The following is a 26,209-nucleotide window of genomic DNA, read 5'->3' on the forward strand; positions in this document are numbered from 1 at the left end:
AGCAAAGAGTGGAGTGGTTGGATTTCAGAGATACTGGCAGCTGAATATAAATGATTTGATGACTGTGAGGTTGAAGAAGAGAAAAAAAGCAAAGCTTACTTTCAGACTTTTTTTAATCATGAATGACTATTAGCATAATAGTGACTTCATTAATCAGAGGAGAGCTAGTTTGTTTGAGGGCTGAGAAAGATGCTATTTGGGTTTGGACATGTTAATTTGTGTGAAAGATCCTTCCCTGGAGAACGAATTATAACCAAAGACATAAAATCCACCTATGACAGATTCAGGAGAAACCTTAATTTATTACTCTTTTGTTGAGAAATTTGGCATGTTTTTACTTACTTTAGTTTGTCACTAGTAAATTTTTTTTAACTCTCTGTGGCTTGTTCAGCCCTGTTTCTCAGGAGTAGAGTGCATTGCCTAGAGTAGTGACCTTCAGACTTTTTTGATCATTTACACACAATAAAAAAAGGTTTGTACATGTACCTCCAATATATGTATATTTATTTACTGATTAGTTACATACATGTTTTATAGTACTATTATATTATATGCATTATAAAGCATATAAAAATAGAAATTTTAAAAGATCAAGACAAATATAAATTGCAGTTTTACTGTTTTCTTCGTGCATCCCATTGGATAATCTTGTACCCCTCTTTGGAAAGCACTGGCCTTATCTACAGCTGTCAGTGTTCTGTCCTATTATCCAGTAGAGGTCACCCTTGAGCAGCTGGAAGAGAGAACAGGTTGAGCTGTGCAAGGTAGACTTCATTCTTTAGGTAGGAGAATCTTACTATTTATTTTCTTTCTTTCTTTCTTTCTTTCTTTCTTTCTTTCTTTCTTTCTTTCTTTCTTTCTTTCTTTTCCTTTTTCAGTTTTATTAGGTAGAATTATTACAGTTTGACTGCACATACACATTATATTACATGTAAATACATATATACAATATACTGCACTTTTTTTTAGTTTACATATATTACTAATTATTGTTTCTAGAACAGATTAGGTCTTTAGCTTTTTAAACTTACATAGTTATCAAAGGAATAAAGCCAACTACAAAATAAGAATCAACAGAATGTGGTAACCCAATCATAAAAGACAGTCAAATGTGCTTACACATTATTTTTAAGTTTTTAAATTCATGCATTTTGGGAAGAGTGCAGTTACAGAGTAGTAAGTGGTGTTGTAGAGACATGAAGAATAATGATCACAGAATATGGCACAATCTGAAACGTGCTTTTGCTGTTGTTTGATGTTTACTTTGTGAGTGTCCTGCATTTTGTTTGAATGTTATTTGAATCTATTATTTTGGAATCTTTTCCTAATTCTTTGAGGATCTATAGGTTATCTGAGTTACAGAAATGTTCCAGCCTTGTAGGCATGATCCAATAAAAGGACAGACACAGAGGAGCTTCTTTTATATGGATCTTGAAAGCAGGTCAATGTAAAAGTTGCTGAATTGTTACCATGGCACCAGGAGCACAAGAAAAGCTGGATATCTAGGTATTTTCTTATAGAAATGACCATGATCCTTATAGGGTCCTAATATAGTCTTTTATCTGTTTAACATGTGTGTTTGTATAATATTATATATGTTGTTTTACACAGCATTCCAAAAAGTTTGGGCTACCTGACCGTTACGGCACCAAGAAACCTCTTGTGTATGAGAAGTAACTTTCTCTTTGGTTCAAGATGTTGGATGATCCACTTTTCAGCAGAGATCCTCCTTAAATCAGTTTCATTTAGGCTTTTTGGTGTGAAGCATGGTAACGCATACAGTGAGTCTTTGGCAAATGAAGAACTGCTGAATAACTTACTTACTATGGGAGTCGATGTTGACATGGCAAAGAAACGGCAGCCTGGAGTTTTTAATAGGAAGGGTACCAATGAACAGGGCCTGAAGACATTTCTTCTGTCTAAAGGAGCTAGCAAAGAAGTGATTGCTAGCATCATATCAAGATACCCACGAGCCATGACACGCACACCTGAAAGTCTTTCATATCGGTGGAATCTGTGGAGAAGAATTATGACATCAGACCTTGAAATTGTAAATATTTTGGAGCGTTCCCCTGAATCCTTTTTTCGGTCCAGTAACAACCTAAACTTAGAGAATAATATAAAGTTCCTCTACTCGGTTGGATTGACCCGTAAATGCCTTGGTCGATTGTTGACCAATGCCCCGCGTACGTTCTCCAATAGTCTTGATCTGAATAAACAGATGGTTCAGTTTTTGCAAGAAGTCTGTTTATCTTTGGGTCACAATGATCCCACAGATTTTGTCAGGAAGATGATTTTGAAAAACCCTTTCATCTTAATTCAGAGCACCAAACGGGTAAAAGCTAACATTGAGTTTTTACAGTCAGCTTTCAACTTGAACAATGAGGAGCTGCTTGTTCTGATACGTGGTCCAGGAGCTAAGATCCTAGACCTTTCCAATGATTGTACCAGAAGAAACTACACAAATGTGAAAGAGAAGCTGTTTTCTCTGGGATGTACTGCAGAAGAGGTACAGAAGTTTGTTTTAAATTATCCAGGTTTGATTTTCTTGGGAGAGAAGAAGTTTAGTGATAAAATAGACTGCCTCATGGAAGAAAAAATTAGCATTTCACAAATAATTGAAAATCCTCGAATTTTGGATTCCAGCATAAGTACTTTAAAAAGTCGAATCAAAGAATTGGTAAATGCTGGCTATAACTTGAGTACATCAAATGTCAGTCTTCTGTCTTGGAGTCAAAAAAGATATAATGCTAAATTGAAGAAGTTACATAATCACTAGAACGCTGTTCTGGGGAATTAAGAAAAAGTCAGTCTTATAATGTAGTGATATAATTTCATTTTGAATCTGGACCTATTAAAAAGGAGAGGTTTGATTTCTTAACTACATGTATATTGTTCCTTTGGGTGTTTTACTTTAAAGGTTCATAGAAACTCAAGTATGCTTAGTATGCTCAAGTATCATCTTCCCAGCTACCTTTTCTGTAGCTTGAATTAATACAACATCCAATTTTATGGCGTAGGCTGTGGCTGTTGTATGAATGGTAATTGCTGACTGCTAAGGCAGAACACTGTGTAGAAAGAAAGTATAAAATAAGCTTTTTTGGTTTCTGTTAGATTTAAAGATGGACAGATTCATCTGGATAGTTCTATTTCTTCTCATTGTTTTGAATGGCAACCTATTTCTCCTGTTATTTCATGCATCTAAGTACAGTTCCTCTTCAAAATAAAATGCCAGGAAATATCTGAAAACAGAAAGGAAGAATTTTTCATCCCAAATTCTACATACTCCATTTAAACCAGTATGCTTCCCTTTCCCCAGTTTAGGCTCAATTCACTGTGAGTATATTCTGATTTCTTTGAGGACAAGGGCAATGGTGCTTGTCAGGATAATGCTCACCCAAAGATAACAGTCCTAATTTTCAGAACCCATGGATGTGTTACATTACGTTGCAGAATGACTTTTTAGATGTGATTAAGTTAAAGACCTTAATTTAAGGTCCTGAGTTGGGGAGACTATCCTGGATTATCTGGATGGGCCCAGTGTAATCAAAAAGGTTCTTAAAAATGGAAGAGGGAAGTGAAAGAAGAAGTCAGAGTTATGCGATGTAAGAAGGACGATGCACTTTTTCTTTGAAGGAGGAAGGGGACATGAACCAAGGAATGCAGGTGGCCTCTAGAAAATGGAAAAGATAAGGAAGCATTCTCCCCTAGTGCCTCAGAAAGGAATGCAGCCGTGCCAAGACCTTGAATTTAGTCCAGTGAGACCCATGTCAAACTTCAGACCTACAGAACCAGAAGATAATAAACTTGTGTTGTTTTAAACCACTGGGTTTGTGATAATTTGTTATAGCAACAAATAGACATGTAGCAACTAAATAGATGATTATTTGCATTTTAGGTGAACAAGTGTACCTTTTAGTATCATATCTGTATTTCTTCCTCTCAGAATATATCCATCCATCTTTCTGGAATGGCTAATAAGTTAGTGTTTGTAAAGCCCTCTAAATGTATGGGTAAAAAGACTAAATGTAAGTAATAAAATCTAAATAAAGGAATATTTTTGCCTAATGAATGTAGTTTAAAGAAATAGTGATAGTTTCTGTATATTTATGTTTTGTTGGTGTTTTTTCTACTATAAAGAACCAGGAATTTCTAAAGTCATTAATTTAAAAGAGAAACATGCTATCTGTATCTTGAAGACGTTCACAATCTAGCTCTGATATAAACTGAAAGAGAAGGAACAAATTATATGATCTTAATTACTTTTGTTTTCCAGAGGCATTTGTTTTCTAAATATGGGTTTTGAATTAACAATGGCACTTAACCTTTTAAGCTTGCTTTCTTTTTTTTTCTTCTATTGAAATATGGTTGATTTATAATTTTATGTTAGTTTCAGGTGTACAGCATAATGATTCAGTATTTTTACAGGTTATATTCTGATTTCTACAAGACAATGGTTACTACAAGACAATGGATATAATTCCCTAAGCCTTATTTCTTATCACTGATTTCCCCCCCCAAAACTTATTCCCACCACTGATAGAAACAAAATGCCTATTTTTTCAAGGCCATTTGTGTATCAGTGATACTCTTACTATAATTATTTGCAATAAATTATTTAATGGCAAGCAAGGGCTTCATAGAGACATTTCGTTAAAGTAATATATCTAGACACCACTCCTAACTAGCTCTGTAACTTTGTGTAAATATTTTCATTTTACTGAACTTGTTTTCTTATCTATAAGATTAAAAACTGACCTCACAAAGTTGCTAATCAGGTGATATAGGGTCTCTTAAGTTTCTTGCACATAGTAACTATTCACTGGTAGCTGTAATCAATAGTTAACAGTAGCATTTTTAAAAACAGCTTTATCAATGTATTATTCACATATCATATAATATACCAATTTAAAGTACAGAGTTCAATTAAAAATATTTGTAACACCATATAATAATCACCACAATCTAACTTTAGAATGTGTTTGCACCCTTTAAAAGAAACCCTGCATCTATTAGCAGTCAATGTGCATCATATCGTCCCCTCCCACTTCCTTGGCCCTAAGCAACCATTGATCTAGTTTCTCTCTATAAATTTACCTATTCTGGACATATCATATAAATGGAATCATACAATATATGGTTTTTTGTGACTGACTTCTTTATCAGCATAATGTTTTTAAAGTTCATTCTTGTAGCATGTATCAGTATGTCACTCCTTTGTACTACCAAATAATATTCTATTGTCTGGATACAGTACTAGTATTGGGAGTAAGTTATATTGTCATGACTTAAAACATGAAGTATTAATTCCTTAAAGTCTTCAGACTTGTATGGGAGTACTTTTTGAGGTAGTACTTTGAAATCTAACAAGTTTATAAGGAATGTGAGGGAGATGGGCAGAGGAAATAAAGGCTTATTGGCGTCAACTGGTCATGAGGATTTTACCTGGGCTGACAAGAGCTGATACAGCAGCAACAGTTGCCAGTGGCCATGGAGAATGTGGTGTCACCAGAAGTAAAATACAGCACCCATTTAGGGGGCTGGGGAAGGACAACTTCTTTGTAGAAACAAATGGATAATGCTTGTTAGGCAAGATTAATATGTCAAATTTTAAGGTTTGAGTCTGCCTGAGAGAGAGTCAGTTCTTTAAAAAAAATATTTAGTTCTGGGCATGTCTTGGGGATTATTGCCGGTTTAGTCAGTTCCAGATGACTGCAATAAAGCCAGTCACATGGATTTCTTGGTTTCCCAGTGCATATGAATGTTATGTTTATACTATAGTTGTATAGTTATGTTCATATATCTACCAAGTGTGCAGTGGCATTATGCCTAAAAAATGTACATTCCTTTATTAAAAATACTATATTGCTAACCAATGCTAACCATCATCTCCTTTTTGCTGGTAAAGGGTCTTGCCTGGATGTTAATGGCTGCTGACCGATCAGGGCGGTGGTTGCTGAAGGTTGAGGTGGTTGTGGAAGTTTCTTAAAATATGACGACAATGAAGTTTGCTCCATGAATTGACTTTTCCATTCATGAATAATTTGTAGTACGCAGTGCTGTTTGATAGCATTTTACCCATAGTGGAACTTCTGTCAAAATTGAAGTCAGTCCTCTCAAACCCTGATGCTGCATTATCAACTAAGTTTGTTCCATAGCCTAAAGCCTTTGTTGTCATTTCAGCAACTTTCACAGCATTTCACAAGGAGGAGTTTCCATCTCAACAAGCTGCTTTCTTTGCTTATCTGTAAGGAGCAATTCCTCATTCTTAAAAATTTTATGAGATTGCAGTAATTCAGTCACATCTTTAGGCTCCACTTTTAATTCTAGTTCTTTTGCTATTGCATCACATCTGCAGTTCCTTCCTCCAGTGAAATCTTGAGCCCCTCAAAGTCATCCATGAGGGTTGGATTCATTTTCTTCCAAGCTTATGTTAATGTTGATATTTTGGCCTCTTCCCGTGAATCATAAAGGTCCTTAATGACATCTAGAATGTTGAATCTTTTCCAGGTTTTCAGTTTACTTTGCCCAGATCCATAATACATATTTAAAATTTTCTCACTACCACATTAGAAAAAGAAAGGAAAAAGGGAAATTAATTTTCATAATATATTAATTTAACTCAGTATGTCCAAAATATATTGTATGTCTATTTAGGTCCTTTCCCCATTTTTAATTGAATTATTATTATTATTGTTGTTGTTGTTATTGTTATTATTACTATTGAGTTGTATGAGTTCCTTGTGTATTTGACATTAACTCCTTATCAGACAGATGGTTTACAAATATTTCCCTCCATTCCGTAGGTTTCCTCTTCACTGTCAAGGACCTTTTCTCTTATCCCTATGTCATCTTTTATTCCCTGTGTTCTCTTCTAGGAGTTTTATAAATTCAGATCTTATATTTAAGTCTTCTATTAATTTTTAGTTAATTTTTGTAAGTCATGTAATATAGGGATCCAGTTTTATTCTTCTGTATGTAATTATCCAGATTTCCCAACATCATTTATTGAAGACACTCTCCTTTCCCTATTGAGTAGTCGTGGCTCCCTTTTCAAATATTAGCTGACTGTATTTGTATGGGTTTACTTCTGGACTCTTGATTCTGTTCCATTGATCAATGTGTCTCTTTATGCCAGAACAACATTGTTTTAATTACTGTAGCTTTGTAATATAGATCTTCTTTATTTCTTGAATTGCTTTGGCTAGTTGGGGTCTTTTGTGGCTCCATATGAATTTTAGGATTTTTTTCATTTCTGTGAAAAATGCCATTGGAATTTTTTTAAATTGAAGTTTAGTTGATTTATAATGTGGTGTTAGTTACCGGTGTACAGCAGAATGATTGAGTTATACATATGTATCTGTTCTTTTTCAGATTCTTTGCCATTGGAATTTTGATAGAGATCATATTTAATTCATAGATGACTCTGGGTAGTATGGACATTTTAACAACATTAATTCTTCTGACGCATGATCAAGGGATATCTTTCCACTTATCTGTGTCTTCTTCAGTTTCTTTCATTAAAGTCTTACAGTTTTCACTATATAGATCTTTCACCTCTTGGTTAAATTTATTCCTGAGTATTTTATTGTTTTTGATACTATCGTGAATGAGATTGTTTTCTTTATTTCTTTTTCAGACTTTTTTTGATACTGCATAGAAATGCAACTGATTTTTGTATATTGATTTTGTATTTTACAGCTTTACCAAATTCACTGACTAGTTCTAACAGTTTTTTGGTGGAAGTCTTTAGGATTTTTTTGCATATAAGATCATATCATCTGCTAACAGGGAACGTATGATCTGCTAATAAAGCCTCTATATTGCTTGAATGTGGGCATCACATTCTCATGGGGATACCTGGTAACCATCTGCAGGCCACATAAGCAAGCCTATTTTTTTAGGGTCTTTGTAGCCATGAGATTTTTGCATTCTATTAGTGAGGTAGCCTCTGAAATTTCTGTGCCCAGTTTCATATATGGATTTTACATCTGAAAGTCTGCATAGGAACCACCTGGAACAATGATTCTAAAACCTGGTTGATCAGATCTTTACAATCATCCATTGAACTCTTGCTTTTATTTTTATTTAAGATCTTTTTGTTTGAAACCTAGCAGTTATTTCCCTACCACAGGGAATTTTTCACTATTTGTCCCCCTCCATAGACTCTAGCTTTATGTCATATGGCTCATCTTTCTTTAGACTTTGATTTTACTTCTTTTGTGTCTTACCCCTCTTTTCCAGGTTCTAAGGTACAATGCCAAAATTCCCATTACTTGATGGTTGATTGATCTTGGACATCAATTTAAATATTGTTGCCTGAACTCACTTTGCATTCTAAATCCATTTGTACCTTCACAGCTGTATTCCATGAGCACGTATTAATATTGTTTTATTTTGCTTTTTTTTTTATAGTTTAGAGATCATTCTTTATTAGTACACAAGGAGCTGCTTCTTCCTTTATTAATAGCTGCATGGCAGTCTCTTGGATGGGTGTACCAGTATTTATTTAACTAACCTTGATTGATGGGCATTTAATCTACTGCCATTAAAAACATTTCTACAGAAATTTCTTTCTTTCCATATCATTGTTCACATGTGCAAAGTAACTGTAGGACATATTCTGAGAAATAGAATTGTTGGATCAAGAGGTTTATGCATTTAAAATTTTGATAGATATTGCCAGACTGCCTTCCGTTGATGTTGTACCAATTACACTTCTACCAACAGTGTGTGAGGATGCCTATTTCTCTTCCACCAACAGTAGGTTTTCAATTTTTTTGACCATTGCCAATCTGATACATAAAATTAGTATCTCCTGACTTCAGTTTCTATTTCACTATGAGTGAGGTTGAGCATCTTTTCATGTATTTAAAGCCTCATGTATTTCTTTTTGTTTAAATTGTCTTTTTATGTCTGTTTCTTATTAACATTTTTATTGATTTATAATCATTTTACAATGTTGTGTCAAATTCCAGTGTAGAGCACAATTTTTCAGTTATACATGAACATATATATATTCATTGTCACATTTTTTCCTCTGTGAGCTACCATAAGATCTTGTATATATTTCCCTGTGCTGTACAGTATGACCTTGTTTATCTATTCTACAATTTTGAAATCCCAGTCTATCTTTTCCCACCCCCAACCCCCTTGGCAATCACAAGTTTGTATTCTTTGTGAGTCTATTTCTGTTTTGTATTTATGATTTGTTTTTTTAGATTCCACATATGAGTGATCTCATATGGTATTTTTCTTTCTCTTTCTGGCTTACTTCACTTAGAATGACATTCTCCAGGAGCATCCATGTTGAGGCAAATGGCGTTATGTTGTTGGTTTTTATGGCTGAGTAGTATTCCATTGTATAAATATACCACATTTTCTTTATCATCTGTTGATGGACGTTTAGGTTGTTTTCATGTCTTGGCTGTTGTAAATAGTGCTACTATGAACATTGGGGTGCAGGTGTCATCCTGAAGTAGGGCTCCTTCTGGATATATGCCCAGGAGCAGGATTCCTGGGTCATATGTCTGTTGACCATTTATCTCCCCAGTTGAACTGTTTGTCTTTTTGTGGCACTTATTCATGTATTAAGGAAGTTAGCTTTTAGGCTATAATAATGCTATAATTTCCCCCCCCAACCAATTTTAACTTTTAAACTTTTTTTTGGCCATATAGAATATTTTGATTTGCATGAACTTAAGTTTATTTTTTATTTCATGGTTTAGAAAGCCTTTCCCATTCCAATATTATAAAATAATTTCCCATATTTTCTTCTAGTAGTTTTATGATTTAAAAGATTACAATTTGATCCATCTCAATACCATTTATTGAATAATTCTTACTCCACTGAGAAATATATTTGTTTCATTTCTTTACTGTATCTGTCATATCACATTATTTCCACTTCTTTAAGCCCTCCTTTTGCATCTTTGTGATTTGTAGCATTTTAAGGGTTTGTTTAAATATAGCTTTGATATAGTTCTTGCTAAATTTATTACTAGGCATTTAATACTGCTGTTATAAATGGGATCTTTTATTTCCTTATATTTTGTAACTGACTTGTTTGTATACAGGAAGGCTACTTATTTATTCATTTATTTTTATCTTAAAAAATTTTTTTACCATTCCTTTCTGTAATTGTTGTGTCAGCTGATACTTCCATAACAATGTTAAATAACCATGCTAATAATAGACATTCTTTTTCTTAACTTCAATAGAAATGTGCCTGGTGTTTTTCAACTAAGCATGATGTATACTATAAAATTGCGTGAAGCAAGACTCTTTTCTTATTAAGAATTCTTTAATTAAAATGAAGTTAGATGTGAATTTGATCAAATGCTACTGTTTATCTATGGAGATGATTATGATTTTTCTTTTCAGCTTATTAATATGATGAATTATATTAATACATGTGCTAGTAAGGAGTATCCTACCATCCCTGACATGAATTTAGCTGACCAAAGTGTATTATTTTTTTTAAGTACTACTAAATTCCATTTAATAATGATTTAATTATGATTTATGAGTGGATATTTATAATTAACTTGATCTATTGTTTTCTTCTGTGCGATATATTTTGGGTTTTGGTATCAGTGTTTTGCTGGATATATTAAAACAAAAAGAAGAAAATGTATGGATGATTTTCATTATTGTTCTATTGCCTGAGATAGTTTATACAGCATTTGAAAAAGTTTTTATTATGAAAAATGTTAAATGTATATGAAAGTAGATAGAATAGTGTAACCCCATGTACCTGTCACCTAACTTAAGCCATTACAAATTTATGTCCAAGCTTGTTTCATCTATAGCCCTCCACCTCCCGCTGTCTATTTTACCTTCTGTATTATTTTGAAGCAAATCTTAGAAAATGGTAATAGTCTGTTTAGATTTTCTGTCTTTACTGAAGTCAATTTGATAATGCTATGTTTTTTTAAAGAATCATGCATTTTCAGATTTATTTTCATGAGTTTGAGCAAAGGAGTCTGTTCTTTTAATATCCTCTAATTCTGTGATTATTTCTAAGTTTTACTTCTTTAAAATATATTTTTTCTCCATTTTTTCTTAGTTAAAATCATGAATATTTATCTATTTACTTATCTTAAGAACTGACATTTACCTTTTTTTTCATTTGCTTCCCATTTAATTTTTTCCTGCTGTTATCTTCCTTTTGCTTTCCTTAGGTTTATTTTGTTGCCCTTTTCTAAGATCTTGATCTGAATGTTTAATTCATTCAGTTTCATTCTTTTTGATCACTCATTTAAGTTTCTAAGACTATGTATATTTTTCTGAGTACCACTTTATCTGCATCTCTTAGGTTCTGGTATATATTATTTTTATTACTTTTATTTTCTACGTATTTATCAGAAATGGTAAAGGAGCTGAGATTTTGAATGGTAAAGGTAGCCTGCCACAGTTTTGTGGATGCTGGAAGAAGACTTGAGATTCCTGGGTCAGAGGCAAAGTACTGTTTATTACTCACAGCAATAACAACAGTCCAAGAATTAACTTCTGTGGCACTTTCCTGAGCACCACTTCTCCCAGGGCAATGTGAAGAGGGCCAGTTGACATCTGCAAACAGCATGAGTTGCATTACAGGGAAGAAACTCTGAGCATAGGAAACCTGAAACTTTTATAATGGCCAAGAAGCTTGATTCTCTTTTGAAGCTTCAGAAGAAGATACTGTCTCTATTTTCCAAGATCTGTTACAAGATCTTTCCAAAGCTGTTCAGGATATAAACATCCTTGGAAAGATAGTCCAGAATAAAGGAAGTTAGTGCCTTATCTTGCAAGATGTGCAGAAATGTAAGGGACCCATGGAGAATTATTTCCCACCAATATCCATCCCTTGTTTCTATACCACCTTGGCTTATATTAATTTCCCCAAGAATAAGCTATTCTGTTAGCCACTCTGATTAATCTGAACAAGATTATATCCAAATCCATTCACTTTGTTTCGTGTACATATGAAGCACATACCTATCAGTAGGATTCTAAGCAGCAGATGAGGCAAACTATAATATTGACTTCAACCATGTCCCTCATGCTTCTGGATTCATTTAGCTGAGAAACTCCCATAAGCCCTTTGGGTCTATCTAGAAAACCAGATGGCTTTACTAATCATTAGAGAAATGCAAATCAAAACCACAGTGAGGTATCATCTCACCCATTAGGATGGCTACTATCAAAACCCAGAAAATAATGTGTTGATAAGGATATGGAGAAATTGGAACCCTTGATGGGAATGTAGAATGATGCATCTGCTATGGAAAAGAGTATGGCAATTCCTGAAAAAATAAAAATAGAATTATCATATGATCTAGCAATTCTACTTCTGGATATACATCCAAAAAAATTGAAAGCAGGACCTTGAAGAGAAATTGGCACACCTATAATCAATCATAGCGGCATTATTCATAGTAGCCAACAGGTGGAAGCAACCCAGATATCCATTGACAAAGGAATGGATAAGCAAAATGTGCCATACATATACAATGGAATATTATTCAACTTTAAAAGGAAGGAAATCCTGTCTTGCTATAACATGGATGAACCTTGAGAACATTATGATAAGTGAAATAATACAGTCACAAAAAGACAAATATTGCATGATTCCACTTACACGAGATATATAGAGTAGTCAAATTTATAGAAACACAAAGTGGAATGGTAGTTTCCAGGGACTTGGGGGAAGGAGAATGTTATGTTGTACAACAATGTGAATATACCTAGCACTACTGAACTATACACTTAAAAATAGTTACAGTGGTAAATAATGTTTTATTTTACTACAATGAAAACAAAAACAAAGCCAGGTGGCTTTCTCCTTCACTTCCGTTTCTATATTAATTTACCCATCACTCAACTTCAACAATTAATAACTCATGATAAGATTAGCAGTTTATTCCTGTTTAATCCCTACCTACTTCTGCATCCCTTGATTATTTTGATATCATATAATTTCAACCATAAATCTGAGTACATATGTCCAAAATGTAAGGACTGCTAAAACTTTTATTATTAATTTTATCTATATCTAATCATGAAACCATCACACCTAGAAAATTAATGATTTTTGGTTGCTGTGCCTAAGTGTGGTCATGTTTTTCTTTATCCTACTTAGAGTTTATAGGGATTCTTAATTCTATATCTTGATGTATTTTTTTCAGTCTTGGAAAATAATCATTCTCTCTTCAGATTTTCTTTCTGCTCTATTCAATCACTCTTCTCCCTCTGAAACTCCAATTATATGGATATTAGACCTTTTCACTGTATCATTTATGTCTCTGGCTTGGTTTACATTACAGCAAACATGTGAAAAAACAGTAACAACAACAAAAAAGCCTGAGTCTGGGAGTTCCTTTGAAATATATTTGGCAGGATAATTTATTGACTTAATTAAAAATTTTTTCCACAGTCCCCAGTAGCTGTTATGTTCTAATTCTGGGTTTTCTAACTTTAGGGTATTGTAAACAGCCCTTATATAGAAGCCTAAAAAAAGAGCCTGGATGGAAATGGGAGTTTCTTGGCACCTGGGATAAAACCCCACCACCCAAGTTTTTGTTTGGGGAATACAGATTTAGGGGAAGAATAGCAGTGGGAACATGAAGGTTGCGGGGAGGGGGTTCATTGAGGAGGGCAGAGGATGCGGGACTGACAAGAGTGGGGTTAGCTTTCAGAGACTGGGGTGGGGTGCCAATGTAGGTGACAGCTTTGTGAGTAGTTGGAACCTATACCCTTTACCCTTGGAGTGAGATCTTCTGTTACGGAGTTGAGGTGGGGCATGTTGATGCCATGGACAGTGAGCATTTATGACTGTCTTAGAAGCTGACTTAATGGATCCCTGGCACAGAAGTATGGTGTGGCCTGTCTTTTAATGGACTGGTGGGCTTAAGCAATGAACATCTCATGTGTGAGCATGATGATCTGAAGGTCAGAAGAGATTTACCCTATTCTCAGGGCACCACTGGCACCACTGGGTGAGCTGAAGGGGACAATGCAGTCTCCCAAATGTGAGTTGTAATATCTTGATACCTCTGACTGGTGGTGGCTGAGCCAGATTTTTTTTTTTTCTATGTAGTGTATATCCATTTAATGTACTCTGTAATTTTTTTTTTTTTTGGTATTTTCCTTTTTTTTTTCTTAATGGAGGTACTGGGGATTGAATCCAGGACCTCGTACATGCTAAGCATGTGCTCTACCACTGAGCTATACCTCCCCTGCAATGTGCTCTGTCTTGCTCTTGAATGTTGTAGAACAAATTCATACCTTGTTTGGTCCCTCAAAACCTGTTGTAATCATCCAGGTGTACCTTTGTTTTTCTCAACTTAGTCTAATTTAAAGAAAAAAAAATGAGGAAAGCAGATTTAAGAGAGCTCTTTTATTCTTGCACTTCCTTTGTTAGCAGCTATAACAATCTTTGGGAAACTTAAAAAGGACATGCAGAAACAAAGGAGAAAAGCCAAGACTACTATTTTATGGTGCAGTAGACTAGGTAGAAGAGAGAAACCTTGGTAGAAGCAACAGGTAAGAGCAGGTGCAGGTGAATCAAACAGAATAATCCTCAGGAAGAAATAAAAGAATGATGGTGCCTAGTTTAGACCAGGGATGTGGCCTGAGGTGTATGCTGGTGAGAGACTTGGGTCTGTCCTTAACCTATTAGACTCTATCCCACACCTTCACTCCTTGCCTCCAGTCTCTGTCTTCACCTACGGGATGTGCTCTACTGTGCTGGCTCCAAATAATAGTGGCCAACGTTGGTGGCTTGTATTTGGGTCTAGGATGTCCACCTCCTGTTGCCCAATAGGGAGGGAGGTCTGCAAGCTCTACTGAAGAGGGTGTTACTGGGAAGCCATGTCACAGGCATAAAAACTTGAAACTCTCAATGAATTTCCTCATAGAAACATGGTGCATAGTTCTATAGTAGTTAGCACAGGTGCATTTTGGTGCTGTTTAACTATCAGCACAACTATATGGGGTTAAACAGGCTATTACGGGGTTTCCTAAGAGCATGGAGTATAACATTGTTTCTATGGTAAAATACTTTTAAAAATTCCACAATAGACTGACAAAAGAACCTTTGGATACAATCTGTTTGTAAATTGGATTGGCCTGGCTAGGTTAAAGAGGCCCACCCTGCTCCACAGCTTTAATGTCTGCCCCTCTACAAAGAAGGCAAAGTCTTTTATAGTGACAGATAAGCCACACACTCTGATTTTAAATAAAGATAGTGATTGACTCCTTATAAGAGAGCCTGCCTGATTTAAGACAGGCCATATTTAATGAAATGTGGCCTTAAATGGGCCTGCTCTAAATGAGGCAGTTTGTGCAAAGTTTTCTACCATTATCAGCCCATCTGTGTTTACTTTTGTGTGAAAGTAAAAGTTTCAGTCTTAATTTGAATAAAAAATGGCATTGCTCCTGGTAATAAGGAATGTGAATATCACCCAGTAAAAAAGTAAATCAAAATGGGGTTTTTATTTTTTACTGGTTGCCATCTTCAGTGAAGAATGAATTAAATACATAGAGTCAAAAGAAAGATAAAGAGGGGGTGGTTGACAGTTTAATCATGTTTTATGTAACACTTGTTTTTCTTCTACATTAACACATTATACCATCCATCAGGACAAATTAATATATCTTGGGCCTTTAAAAACTATAAAAAAGTAATTTTAATGGTTGCAATAACAGCTCCAGATGAATGCTGGAAAACAGATACTCTAAACTGTCAAATAGCATTATGTATTGCTTGGCTCTGTTGAAACTGCAAGTAAATGCTGCTTTTGTATGAAGTTTCCTTGACTGCCAATGGAAGAACTGTAACATATTTATTGAGAACAAAATTGGAATGGGACTGAGACATGTTACAACAGAATGATACCTAATCCCTTCTTGCCAGTTGGACTGAATTAAAATACTAAATCATTAGGACAGTAAAGGGTTCTTGGTTATAAGAAGGAATAATTAAAGAGATTTTAAAAAGTGGAATGTTCATATTTACATCACTTATGATACAGAGATTTTACTTAAAAATATGATTTCTTATAATGTGGGGGGAATAGATTTAGATCCTGTATAAAATATGTGTTATTGGGAAAAAATATCAGAAAAGATTCAGAGATGAATTTAACTGTGTTATGGAAAGTGTTTACAACAAAGGCCAATTCCTACTGCTGTTTACTGCAGGTAAGGAGCTTCAGGATGCTATCCTGTGTTTGAAAGGGGTGACTCATGCCATCATTTATTGCAGTTAATTGCTAATGTTTGTGAGGAGCACAGTATGTTGCAAAGCAGGACTGAGTAATCCATGGTGACCTTTTGTGCTATCAAAGCTTTATCAATTAGAAGCCCCTGATTGTAAATTCAGAGAATGCCCAGTGAGTGCCGTCAAAGAAAGATCACACTTGGCTACTTAAGCAATCCCCCCTCCCCCCATCCCCCTTTTTGGCTCCTTTTCCTTCTAACTGAATCCTCTCTAGGGTGCTGTTTCCAAATCTGCAAAGTGAAGAATATTCCAAATATTTTCATACTTCAAGGAGTGTTGTGGTTTGTATAAGCAATATCAGGAATTTCTGAAAAATAGTGGTTAGTTTTTCCTGCTAAATGCCTTTCTTCTTGAGGCCCCTACATTGGCTAGCTAAATTCCTGGTCACCTTCTTTCCCATCTACTTCAGTGTATTGACCCTGGGCCTGTGTGACCTTTCGCAAACCTCCTTAAAATGTTTAAAAATTGGAAATTAAAGCCTTTATTTTTCTGTATTTTTCCCTGTGAGTCAGTCTTAATGTATTTGTTCATTCTCATTTACTCATATCCAGATAGGATTTTTCATTTCTTATTTTCCTTTGTGTTACTACAGCTTTTGACATTGTTTAAGCCCCATCTCCTTGCCTCTTCTTGAAATTCTCTGCTCTGGTGTCTTCTCTGACACTGCTTTGTCCTGGATCTTCTTTTGTTTCCTTTTTCCTTTTTCCTTTTTCTTCTTTTTTTAAACTGACCTGTCTATTTTATATTCTTTAATTTGGCCATTACCCAAGCCTCAGCTTTCTTTTCCTCTTCTACCCTCTTGGCAAGCTTATTTACTTCCAACTGTTTCCCAAGGTCCAGGTCTACATTTCTAACTGCTGTCGAACATCTCTACCATGCCCATCAAAAACAAACCCCCAAATCAAATTCATGATCTTCCTCTGCCCAGATTCAGGATCCTAAATTGTTACCTGAATTACTCCCTTCCATCTCCTCACCAGTTTCGCTCTAGGAATTACTGCTGCTGAGTCCCCATGTTAGCACTAAGTTGTAGTTCTCCTTTCCCCCACCTCCTGCCATCATGGATTAGTCTGTAAGACTGCACGTTCAGCTTGATTGCTATGTGTAACTCCTGGGGGATTTATGGATCAGTGTGGTAGTTCTTCTGGTCTCAGTTGGGTCTACTCATGAGTCTGGTCAGCTATGGGTTGGGTAGGTGGCTCTACTCACCTTGGCTTGGCCCACTCACATGTTTGGATGTTTACTGACCTTTGCTGGGCCTGTTAACATGTTTGGATGTCTGCTGGCTATAGATTGGTCTTTTACCCTCTTACCTTTCTGCTCAAAAGGCAGGCCAGGTTTGTTCTCATAGCAAAAACAGGGTTTCAAGGTTGTAAGCCTCTGACAACTCATCTGAACTATGGTGGGGGCCTGGTGGTTCATTCAAGGCAATAGGAAACAGGTGAGGGAAGCATTTCCAGTATAAGAGCTAGTATAAAATGCAGGAAAAATGCTGAGAGAAGTGACCAAGCTGTAGAAATGAACTCCAGAGTGGCATCCTCCAGTGAGGAAGCAGAGCAAACCAGGTGTCTGTGCACAGAAGTGGTACTGGATTGAGTGTGACTGGCACTCAACTGAGTGTATTGATGGCATAATTAAAGTCTCTGTGTCCTTTCCTTTCTCTATGCCCACTGAAAGGTGAATTGGTTTCACTGAATGTTGTGGTCAGTCATGATGGAATGTCTACTCGTTTGATCAAGCCTGCATCAATATTGCTCTGAGAAAAAAATTGCGGATATCCTGAAACTGCCCATAGAGAAAAAAAAATTTTTGTTAAAAGCTTTAGATTGAATGATTTCATTATTTTGGTAGCATCCTAACCCCTCTCACTTGGAAGCTCTTTCAGTTCTTCAACTGAGTATTTTTCCTGCCTCAGGGCCTATGAACTTCCTGTTCCTCATGCCAGGCTCCTTTTCATCCTTTATATCTTCTGCTAGAATGTCATCTCTTCATAAAATCTTCCCCTGAACACCCTATCTAAAATTGATTTCACTGGTTTTTTTTTTCTGTTTATAGTCCTTTGTTTTTATAATACATCATAATTGATAATTATTTACTTTTTTTTTCTTCTGTTTTTGTCTCTCTAGTTAAACTATGAGATCAGTGAGGCTAGGGGCTGCTACTTCCCTAGTGACTAACATACTGTCTGACACATACTAGAGACTAAATAAATATTTGTTGAATTAATAACATGGAGGGAGATATGTTGGGGGAGGGGAGGGGACTAAGCTGGATCTAGGCATGGTCTGGATGCCTAGAGCTAAAGTATGTTAAATGTCAGTCTTGAAAACCCCAAGACTAGTGGCCAACAGTCAAAATATGATATCCAAAGGAGAGTGATTAACTTAGGTCCATTCTGGACTGTTGTCTAAGGAGTTTGCGCTGGTGAATAAACAAAAGGCAGTAGAAGTCTGTAGGGCAGTAGGATACTCTTACTCATACTCATATGCAGATGGTAACATCCTAAGTGTCCTACCTGGAACTGCTGTAAGTTGTTACTGGTCCTCAGTCAGTGTCTAGGGGAATAGACTAGAAGGCCTGCGAAAGGCTAGGCATGTTGCCTTTCATCTAGGGTAAGATGGGATCTTAGTTTAGGACATCGTTTTAGTTCAGTTATTTTTGTTCTAAGGAATAGAACCTCTCAAGTTATTTCAAAGAATAAGGAGGAAGGTAAATATAACAGGAATCTCAGCTTAGCGACCAGGCCACACAGGAGTCTGGTACAAGCAAAGCTTCATGGGAAAGCAGAAAAACCACACTATAACTGAGTCTCACTGAAGATGGAACAAAAGCCCAGGTGGCTCTTTGGACCTCAGTACCAGGAGTTCACAGATCTTTAGACCAGGTCTCTGCCTTTAATATAACTCAGCAGTTCTCTTGTTGCTTTTTCTGTGTCATCTCCCTTTACCCACTTCCAATTCCCTCCTCTTCTTCAATAGCTTCAGACTCACCTGTGGAGCTTTAGAATATTGTCTTAGTCAGTTTGGGCAGTTGTATGAGTGTCTCATAAACAACAGAAATTAATTTTCACAGTTCTGGAGCCTGGGAGCCTAAAATCAGAGTGCCAGCATGATGGAGTTCTGGTGAAGACTGTTTTCTGGCCTCTTATAAAGGCATTAAACCCATCCACCAGGGTTCTACTCTCATGACCTAATCACTTCCCCATGGCCCCACCTCCTAGTACCATTACCTTGGGGCCTAAGATTTCACATATGAGTCTTGGGGGGACACAAACATTTCATCTATAGCAGATATAAACATGTATAGTTCCATCCCTGTAGTTTCTGACTTGGAACATAAGCTCCATAAATTTAAGAGTTTTTACTTGTTTTCATCACAACTGTATCCTGTGCCTAGAACAGTGCCTGGTACATAGTAGATGTTCAAAAATTACTTGTTGAATAAATAACAGTCTAAGATGGGGCCCAGATGACAAAGTTTTTAAGTTTCTCAAGTTATTTAGATGTGTGGTCAAGTTGATAACTACCATAGTACATATGGTTTCTTTCATCTACATCACAGATTCATCTTCAAAATGTCATCTTATTTATGGCTTCTGCTCTACTTCATGGCCTTTTTCTCTGCATTGTTTCAGCTTCTTATCTCTCTATTAACTGCCCATTTCTCTGTATTTTACAGTTCAAATTTCTATTAGCAAGACTCTGATTGGTCTAGCTTGTCTCTGTTTGAACAGATTTTCCCTCGTTAGAGCCCTGTACAGTGAGATGGTCAGCTTGATGACTGGATGCCCTTGTTTCTCTCTAGCCTGGTAATATGTGGCCAAGAAGGAGGTATGTAGACTGAAAAGTTTTAGGCCCTTCTTATCATGGAGTTATTTCTGATGTATTAGATTTCCGACGTATAAGAATGTCTCTGGATGGTGGGTGGAGAATAGTTTGGATGGAAAGATCTTCACTAAGAGGACAGCAGATGATGTAGTGCCATGAATTAGGGGAGTTGCTGGGGGGAATGAAGAGAGGTGGGTGCCATTCACAGAGGTAAAGAATTAAAGAAGCAAGAAAAGGTTTATGGGCAAGGTGATGACTTTAGTTTTGTACATGCTGGTTTTGAGATGCCTCGGAGGCATTCATATTATGTTCAGAGGCAGTTGGATATATAGGTCTGTTGCTTAGTAGGCAGATCTAGGCTGCAGAAACATACTTATGACATTTACATGTAGGTAGTGATTGAAACCATGCAATTGAGAACTGAGGAGATGGATGAGTAGGATGGGGAAGGAGGTGGCCTACAGAGGAAGCCTGAGAGTTTCCAATGCTCTAGAAAGAGGTAGGAGTAGGAGGAAAATTAGGAGAGCATTGTATTATGGAAGCCACTAGAAGAGGTGGATGATCAGCAGTATCAAATGGAATTATGTCATTGAAGAATGTGATTTTTGAAATTCTTGATTAACGTGTTGTGGAATTTTTGAGAGGTGCTCTTACAGTAAAAGATGAATCACTGTTACATAATTATTAAAAAGAAAAAGTTAATTGTTTGATGGCTTGTAAAAAAAGGCGGCACGTTTTCTATATAGATGGAAGAACTCAGATTTTTCTGTCATTTTGTTTTGTTCTTTACCCCTTTGGACTATCCTCCTTCATTAGAGGCTTTGAAAACATTAAACATTAAAGAGCTTCCAGAATCCATTTATATACATTCTGGGCGGAGAAGCTTGCACCAGATATTCCCTTATTTACAAACCTATGAGCAAGAACATACTTTTTGCAATGTTTACTTAAAAGTACTATCCACCTTAATTCCCCCTTTCTCTTTGGTCTCTTTCATTCCTGAATGGGTGTGACTAGCCTGAAGAGATCAAGGGGAAAAGGTTTTGATCCCCCTACCTTAAGCAAGAAGTATTTGTCAAGTGGGCAAGAGGATCAGTCACTGTTGGATACAGAAGTTGTTTTTAACTGAAGTTCCAGTTGCTTTCAAATCGATCTTACTGCCATGGTCAGTTTTAGTTGTCCTTGGCAGAATGCAGGAATGAAAGTCTGAGCTTCCCCAGAGGCCATCTTTCCCTTTCCTTTATTATAATTGCTTTCTCCCCAAAAGAGAAGACATTGAAAGCTTTTGAAGAGCTAGAATTTTACTTTAGAGTGATCATTAAAGTTGCAATAGGAGAATATTTTTTAAGGAACCAGTTGAGGATCATGGTTACAGGAACTCAGAACAGCCTGGGAAATGGCTGGAGGCCTATTAGTAAATTATAGTTCTAATCAATGGCTGTTTCTGTTGTTAATACTCTGGTTCGAGTGGGAGGGGAGGAGGACTTCCAAGCTATTTATCCCAGTTAATCAGTTTGTTGTCTCTCAGCTCCAAACTTACTTTTCAATACCTGCTTGGGATTATGGGCTGGACTCTTTAAGCATTTCTATGTCACAGTGAGCACAATGTTAAACTTTGTCATTAGAGGTTGCTGGAGGGACACTGCAGGAAGACAGAAGAATCTCTTTCTAGTTAATGTGCCACATTTGTTTGTTTGTTTTTTTCCATGCTTCTACCTCAGGGTCTGTCATTAGTGTATGTGTGTGTGTTGGGGGGCATCTACTGGTGCTCAAACTGAAATGTGCCCCAGAATGGGTAGTCCATTGGTGACTTCATAAGCCAGTGCTGAACCTGGTGACTACCTTGCTTCAACCATCCCAAAGTGGACACTGGTATGCTCCAGGTCTCATGCAGGCAGTGCCACCCTGATTTCTTCTGTGTGTATGCCCACCAGCCTTGCTGGGCTGCACTCTACAGGTGGTTTCCTATAGCCATCCTGCGATGTGCTTCAGGCCTTGTACCAGTAATAGTGCCCTGATTCCCTCTGTATGCTAACCCCCCAGCCTCGGCTTGCCTACTTCCTTAAGGGTTATCTCTTGCTGTGCTGTGACTGTGGACCAACTGGTCTTGCCAACCCAGCAAACATCTCCACTATCCAGTGGGTTGCAATCATACCTTGTTTCCAATGAGGTCTTTACCTCAGTCTTGGTGAGGAGGCCCTCCATCCAGATTTCTTCTTCACTGAGTACGCTTTATCAACCATGATGTTCTCTTTAGAGTTCTCTTATGTCTTTATGGTTACTCCTCTATCATAGTTAAATAAATTTTTAATGCTAAACTTCTCCTAGTCAGATTACTATGTGGTTTCTGTCTCCTGATTGCACCCAGAATGATACATTCTTTTTCCTTTAATCTATATACATACATCTTCCAGATTAATCTTCCTACAGCTCACCTTTGATTTAAAATACAAACCAAAAAAACAAACAAAAAGTTCATCTATTTTTTTTTAACTATACATACTCAGGTAAAAAAAGACTCTAACTTAAACTTATGACTTCAGAATTAAACTCTATAAATAAATGCTATGGCCATCTAAAAGTTTATATTGGCAAATTGCGTACATTTTCAAATTATAATGCAATATTTGTACACAGAATAACTATGTATACACTTCACTTACATTGCTGATACATAACAGTTACTCAAACTGTCTTGAGAAATGAGGCTTAATATAGATTGAAACTAGGTAGAAGATCAGTCTCAATTATAACATTTCTTTCACAACTAGTAAGAGATAATACAAACATTTGCTGAATATAAAAATAGTTCCATGCTTCGTGGTGTGTTCTGGATATTCCAATATATTTTACATGAGAGATGTTGACCATGAAGCAGTTCACTGCTGTGCTCAGTTGTAAAGTTGGAGGAACTCTGGTCCAAAGGAGGGGATTGCCCTCCATCCACTGGCCTCAATGCAGCTCAGGTAGAGATCTCACTATGTGAGTGAATGCAGCCTGGCAGTTTGGGAGGCCTGAGTGGAGGCAAGGGAACAGCACAGCTTTAATACGAGGGCCCACTCCTGGGAAAGGGACCATCAGGATTTGGTGCTTGGTCCCCTGGCTGGTTTGTAAAAGCCCCTTGTGATGTGCTGATTCTCATGACCTCTTCCAGGAACTTGAGCAACTTTAGCATCTCTGCCAACTCTTCTTGTATAGACTGTACGGATGTCTCTTCTGTTCTTGGATGAGAAAATTGATTTCCTTCCTTAAACTCAGGTTAACTGTCACCAACTTACTGTAAGTGTCAGTGAGGCTGGGTATATTTACTGGCTCCTTCTCTAGTCTGGCATTCTTTAAAGTTGTCTCCATCTTGGCATACTCCTTTTTAGCTACACAAAGCTTGTCGATAATGTGGCATTTCTCCTCAATCTGTGCAGCCAGTGTTTTTGCCAGTTGTTTTTCATGTCTTCTATTAAGTTGACTTCTAACAGACTGAACAAGTCTGAAAGTAAATAAGACAGCCACCCATAAGCTGAGGACAGGCAGACTCAACACTGTCTCCCAGCAGAGGCTCTGGAACATGAACTGAGAACACAGGCCATTGGGCAGCAGCAAAACCAGGACCGCACTCAGCTTTCTAAGGATCAGCCCAAAGCGAAGTTCCACAGAGGACAGCAGCCTCTCCATGGCACTGACTCACCACAGGGCTCTGCCCAGTTACCGTGGATCCACCAGTCACAATAAGCTGCAGGGGAAACCCCATCCTTCTACCTGGAACCCAACCAGCAACTGACATCCTGGATTGGTCAGTTACCAGGTCAGTGTCGGTGGGGAGGAGGCGTGGCTGTCAGAGGAGAGGGTTGTAACTAAAATTTCATTTTCTCCATTATTGTCTAATGGTAATTTTTTCTTACCTCTTTCTTTTTGTGTTTATATCTGTATACAATAAAAATATACTGAAATGTGTCAATGTAAAGTTCATGATTTCACAAATCTTTCAAATTCCTAACCCTTGACAGTATCGGAAAAGTCAGTGTATGAAACATATGTTTGAATCACATCCATTAACACAGAATATATACCCTCTGTCACATTTCATTTGAAATACACACACTCTCACGACATGCATGCATCAGTTTGATGGTGGCTGAACTTGATAAAAATGAAAAAAATCACAATGTATACTTTGATATCTGTCTCTTTTACTCTAAGTAATGTTTTTAGAGCTACATGTTTTTATTTGAATATGCCATTCATTCTGTTTGTAGGGCTGAATAATTTGACCTTGTAAGATTATATCACAAAATATTAATCCATTCTCTTAATAATGGACATTTGGGTTAGTTCAAGTGTGGGTTATTATGAGTAAATAAATAAATATATACATATACATGCATCTTTTTTCCAAATATCTTTTTTCATTTACCCTGTGAGACGAATACCTGGGAGCAGCTCTGTTGGGTAGATATGTGTTAAATAATCCTTCATTTTGAAAGAGAGTTCTTGAGGTATAATTTACATGCCATAAATTCACTCATTTAAATACAGAATTCTTTCGTTTTTGTGTATGTAAATGTGCAGAGTTGTGTCTCCCTAACGATCCCATTTTAGAACAGTTCTATCACAGGAAAAAAAGATTTTTCAATCCACACGTTTCTTTATCAGCTTCATTTGACACAGTCAGTCTCTCTTTCTCTTTGAAATGCATCCATGAGATAGATTCCAGTTCAATACACTGTACCATTTTTATAATTGTTTTTCTTGTTGGTTTCTACTTTTCAAATGAACTCACTGGCCTTTCCTTCTGTGACTCCACTGATGGTTTCTACTTTTCTTTCAAACCCTTTAGCATTAGTTTGACTCAGGAATTAGTTCTTTTTTTTTTTTTTCATAGTTTACATTAGGACTGACTCTTGATGTTGTACATTCTATGGGTTTTGACAAGTGCATAATGACATGTAGCCACTATAGTATCATACAGAATAATTTCATTGCCCTAAAAAATCCCTTGTGCTACATCTATTCATTCCTCCCTCCCTCCCTCTCCCCAAACCCCTGGAAACCATGATCTTTTTATTGTTTCTGTAGCTGTGCTTTTTCCAGAATGTCATTTGGTTGGAATCATATAGTTTGCACCCTCTTCAGACTGGCTTCTTTCATTTAGTAAATTTCTTCTATGACTTTCACGGCTTGATAGATCTTTTTTCTTTTTTACTGCACATACATCTTTTAATTTACATATATGTGCTGTTCATTGTTTCTAAGAATGTTTAGAGCTTTAGCTTTTTAAATTTACATAGTTATCAAAGGAATAATGCCAACCACAAAGTAAGAATTAACTCAAAAAGATACATACACTCTGCTATTAACAGCAACATTATTTATAATTGCCAAGATATGGAAGCATCCTAAGTGCACATCAACAGTTGAATAGATAATGGAGATGCAGCATATATATATATATGTAATGGAATACAACTCACCCATAAAAAAGAAGGTATTTTGTCATTTGCGGCCCTTCATTCCTTTTTTCTTCACTTCAAAAACAAGAATTTTATAACTGGCAGAGACATTTCCAATACCTGAAAAACAACAAAATACCTATAAATAAATGTAACCAAGGAGGTTACCTATACTCTGAAAACCAAAATGATGCAAAGAAATGGGAAGATTTCTTGTGCTCTTGGATTGGAAGAATCAACACTATCAAAATGGCCACATTACCCAGAGCAATCCACATATCCAACGCAACCCCCATAAAAATACTCGTGACATTCCTCACAGAAATAGAATAAACAATTCCAAAATTTATAAGGAACCATAAAAGACTCCGAACAGCCAAAGCAATCTTTTGTAGATCTCTCTTTATTTTTTTCTCTTTCTTCTTTTTGTTCTCTTTCCTTATGGTTTGATGACTAGAGAAGGTCCTTTAACATTTGTTGTAAAGCTGGTTTAGTGGTGCTGAAATCTTTTAGCTTTTGTTTATCTGTGAAGCTTTTGATTTCTCCATCACGTCTGAACGAGAGCCTTGCTGGATAGAGTATTCTTGATTGTAAGTTTCCCCCTTGCATCACTTTAAATATATTGTGCCACTCCCTTCTGGCCTGTAGAGTTTCTGCTGAAAAATCAGCTGATA

At 36.4% G+C, this 26,209-nt stretch overlaps 1 protein-coding gene across 14 annotated transcripts in view; it reads left to right on the forward strand.

The window, feature by feature from the left end:
- The window catches only part of MTERF1 (mitochondrial transcription termination factor 1), a 495,795-nt gene that overhangs the window by 2,862 nt on the left and 466,724 nt on the right, over nt 1-26,209 (forward strand). For 2 of the 14 annotated variants that reach the window (XM_010959455.3, XM_074367511.1), the window contains one exon: nt 1,612-24,039. The exons of the other annotated variants lie outside the window; for them this stretch is intronic. In XM_010959455.3, the coding sequence (XP_010957757.1) occupies nt 1,612-2,779 (1,168 nt within the window). In that variant the 3' untranslated portion in view covers nt 2,780-24,039. Of the gene's footprint in view, nt 1-1,611; nt 24,040-26,209 lie in introns of those variants that run through there. 14 annotated transcript variants of the gene reach the window in all.

This window comes from Camelus bactrianus, chromosome 7 (assembly GCF_048773025.1).
Source record: "Camelus bactrianus isolate YW-2024 breed Bactrian camel chromosome 7, ASM4877302v1, whole genome shotgun sequence".
Lineage (NCBI taxonomy): Eukaryota > Metazoa > Chordata > Mammalia > Artiodactyla > Camelidae > Camelus > Camelus bactrianus.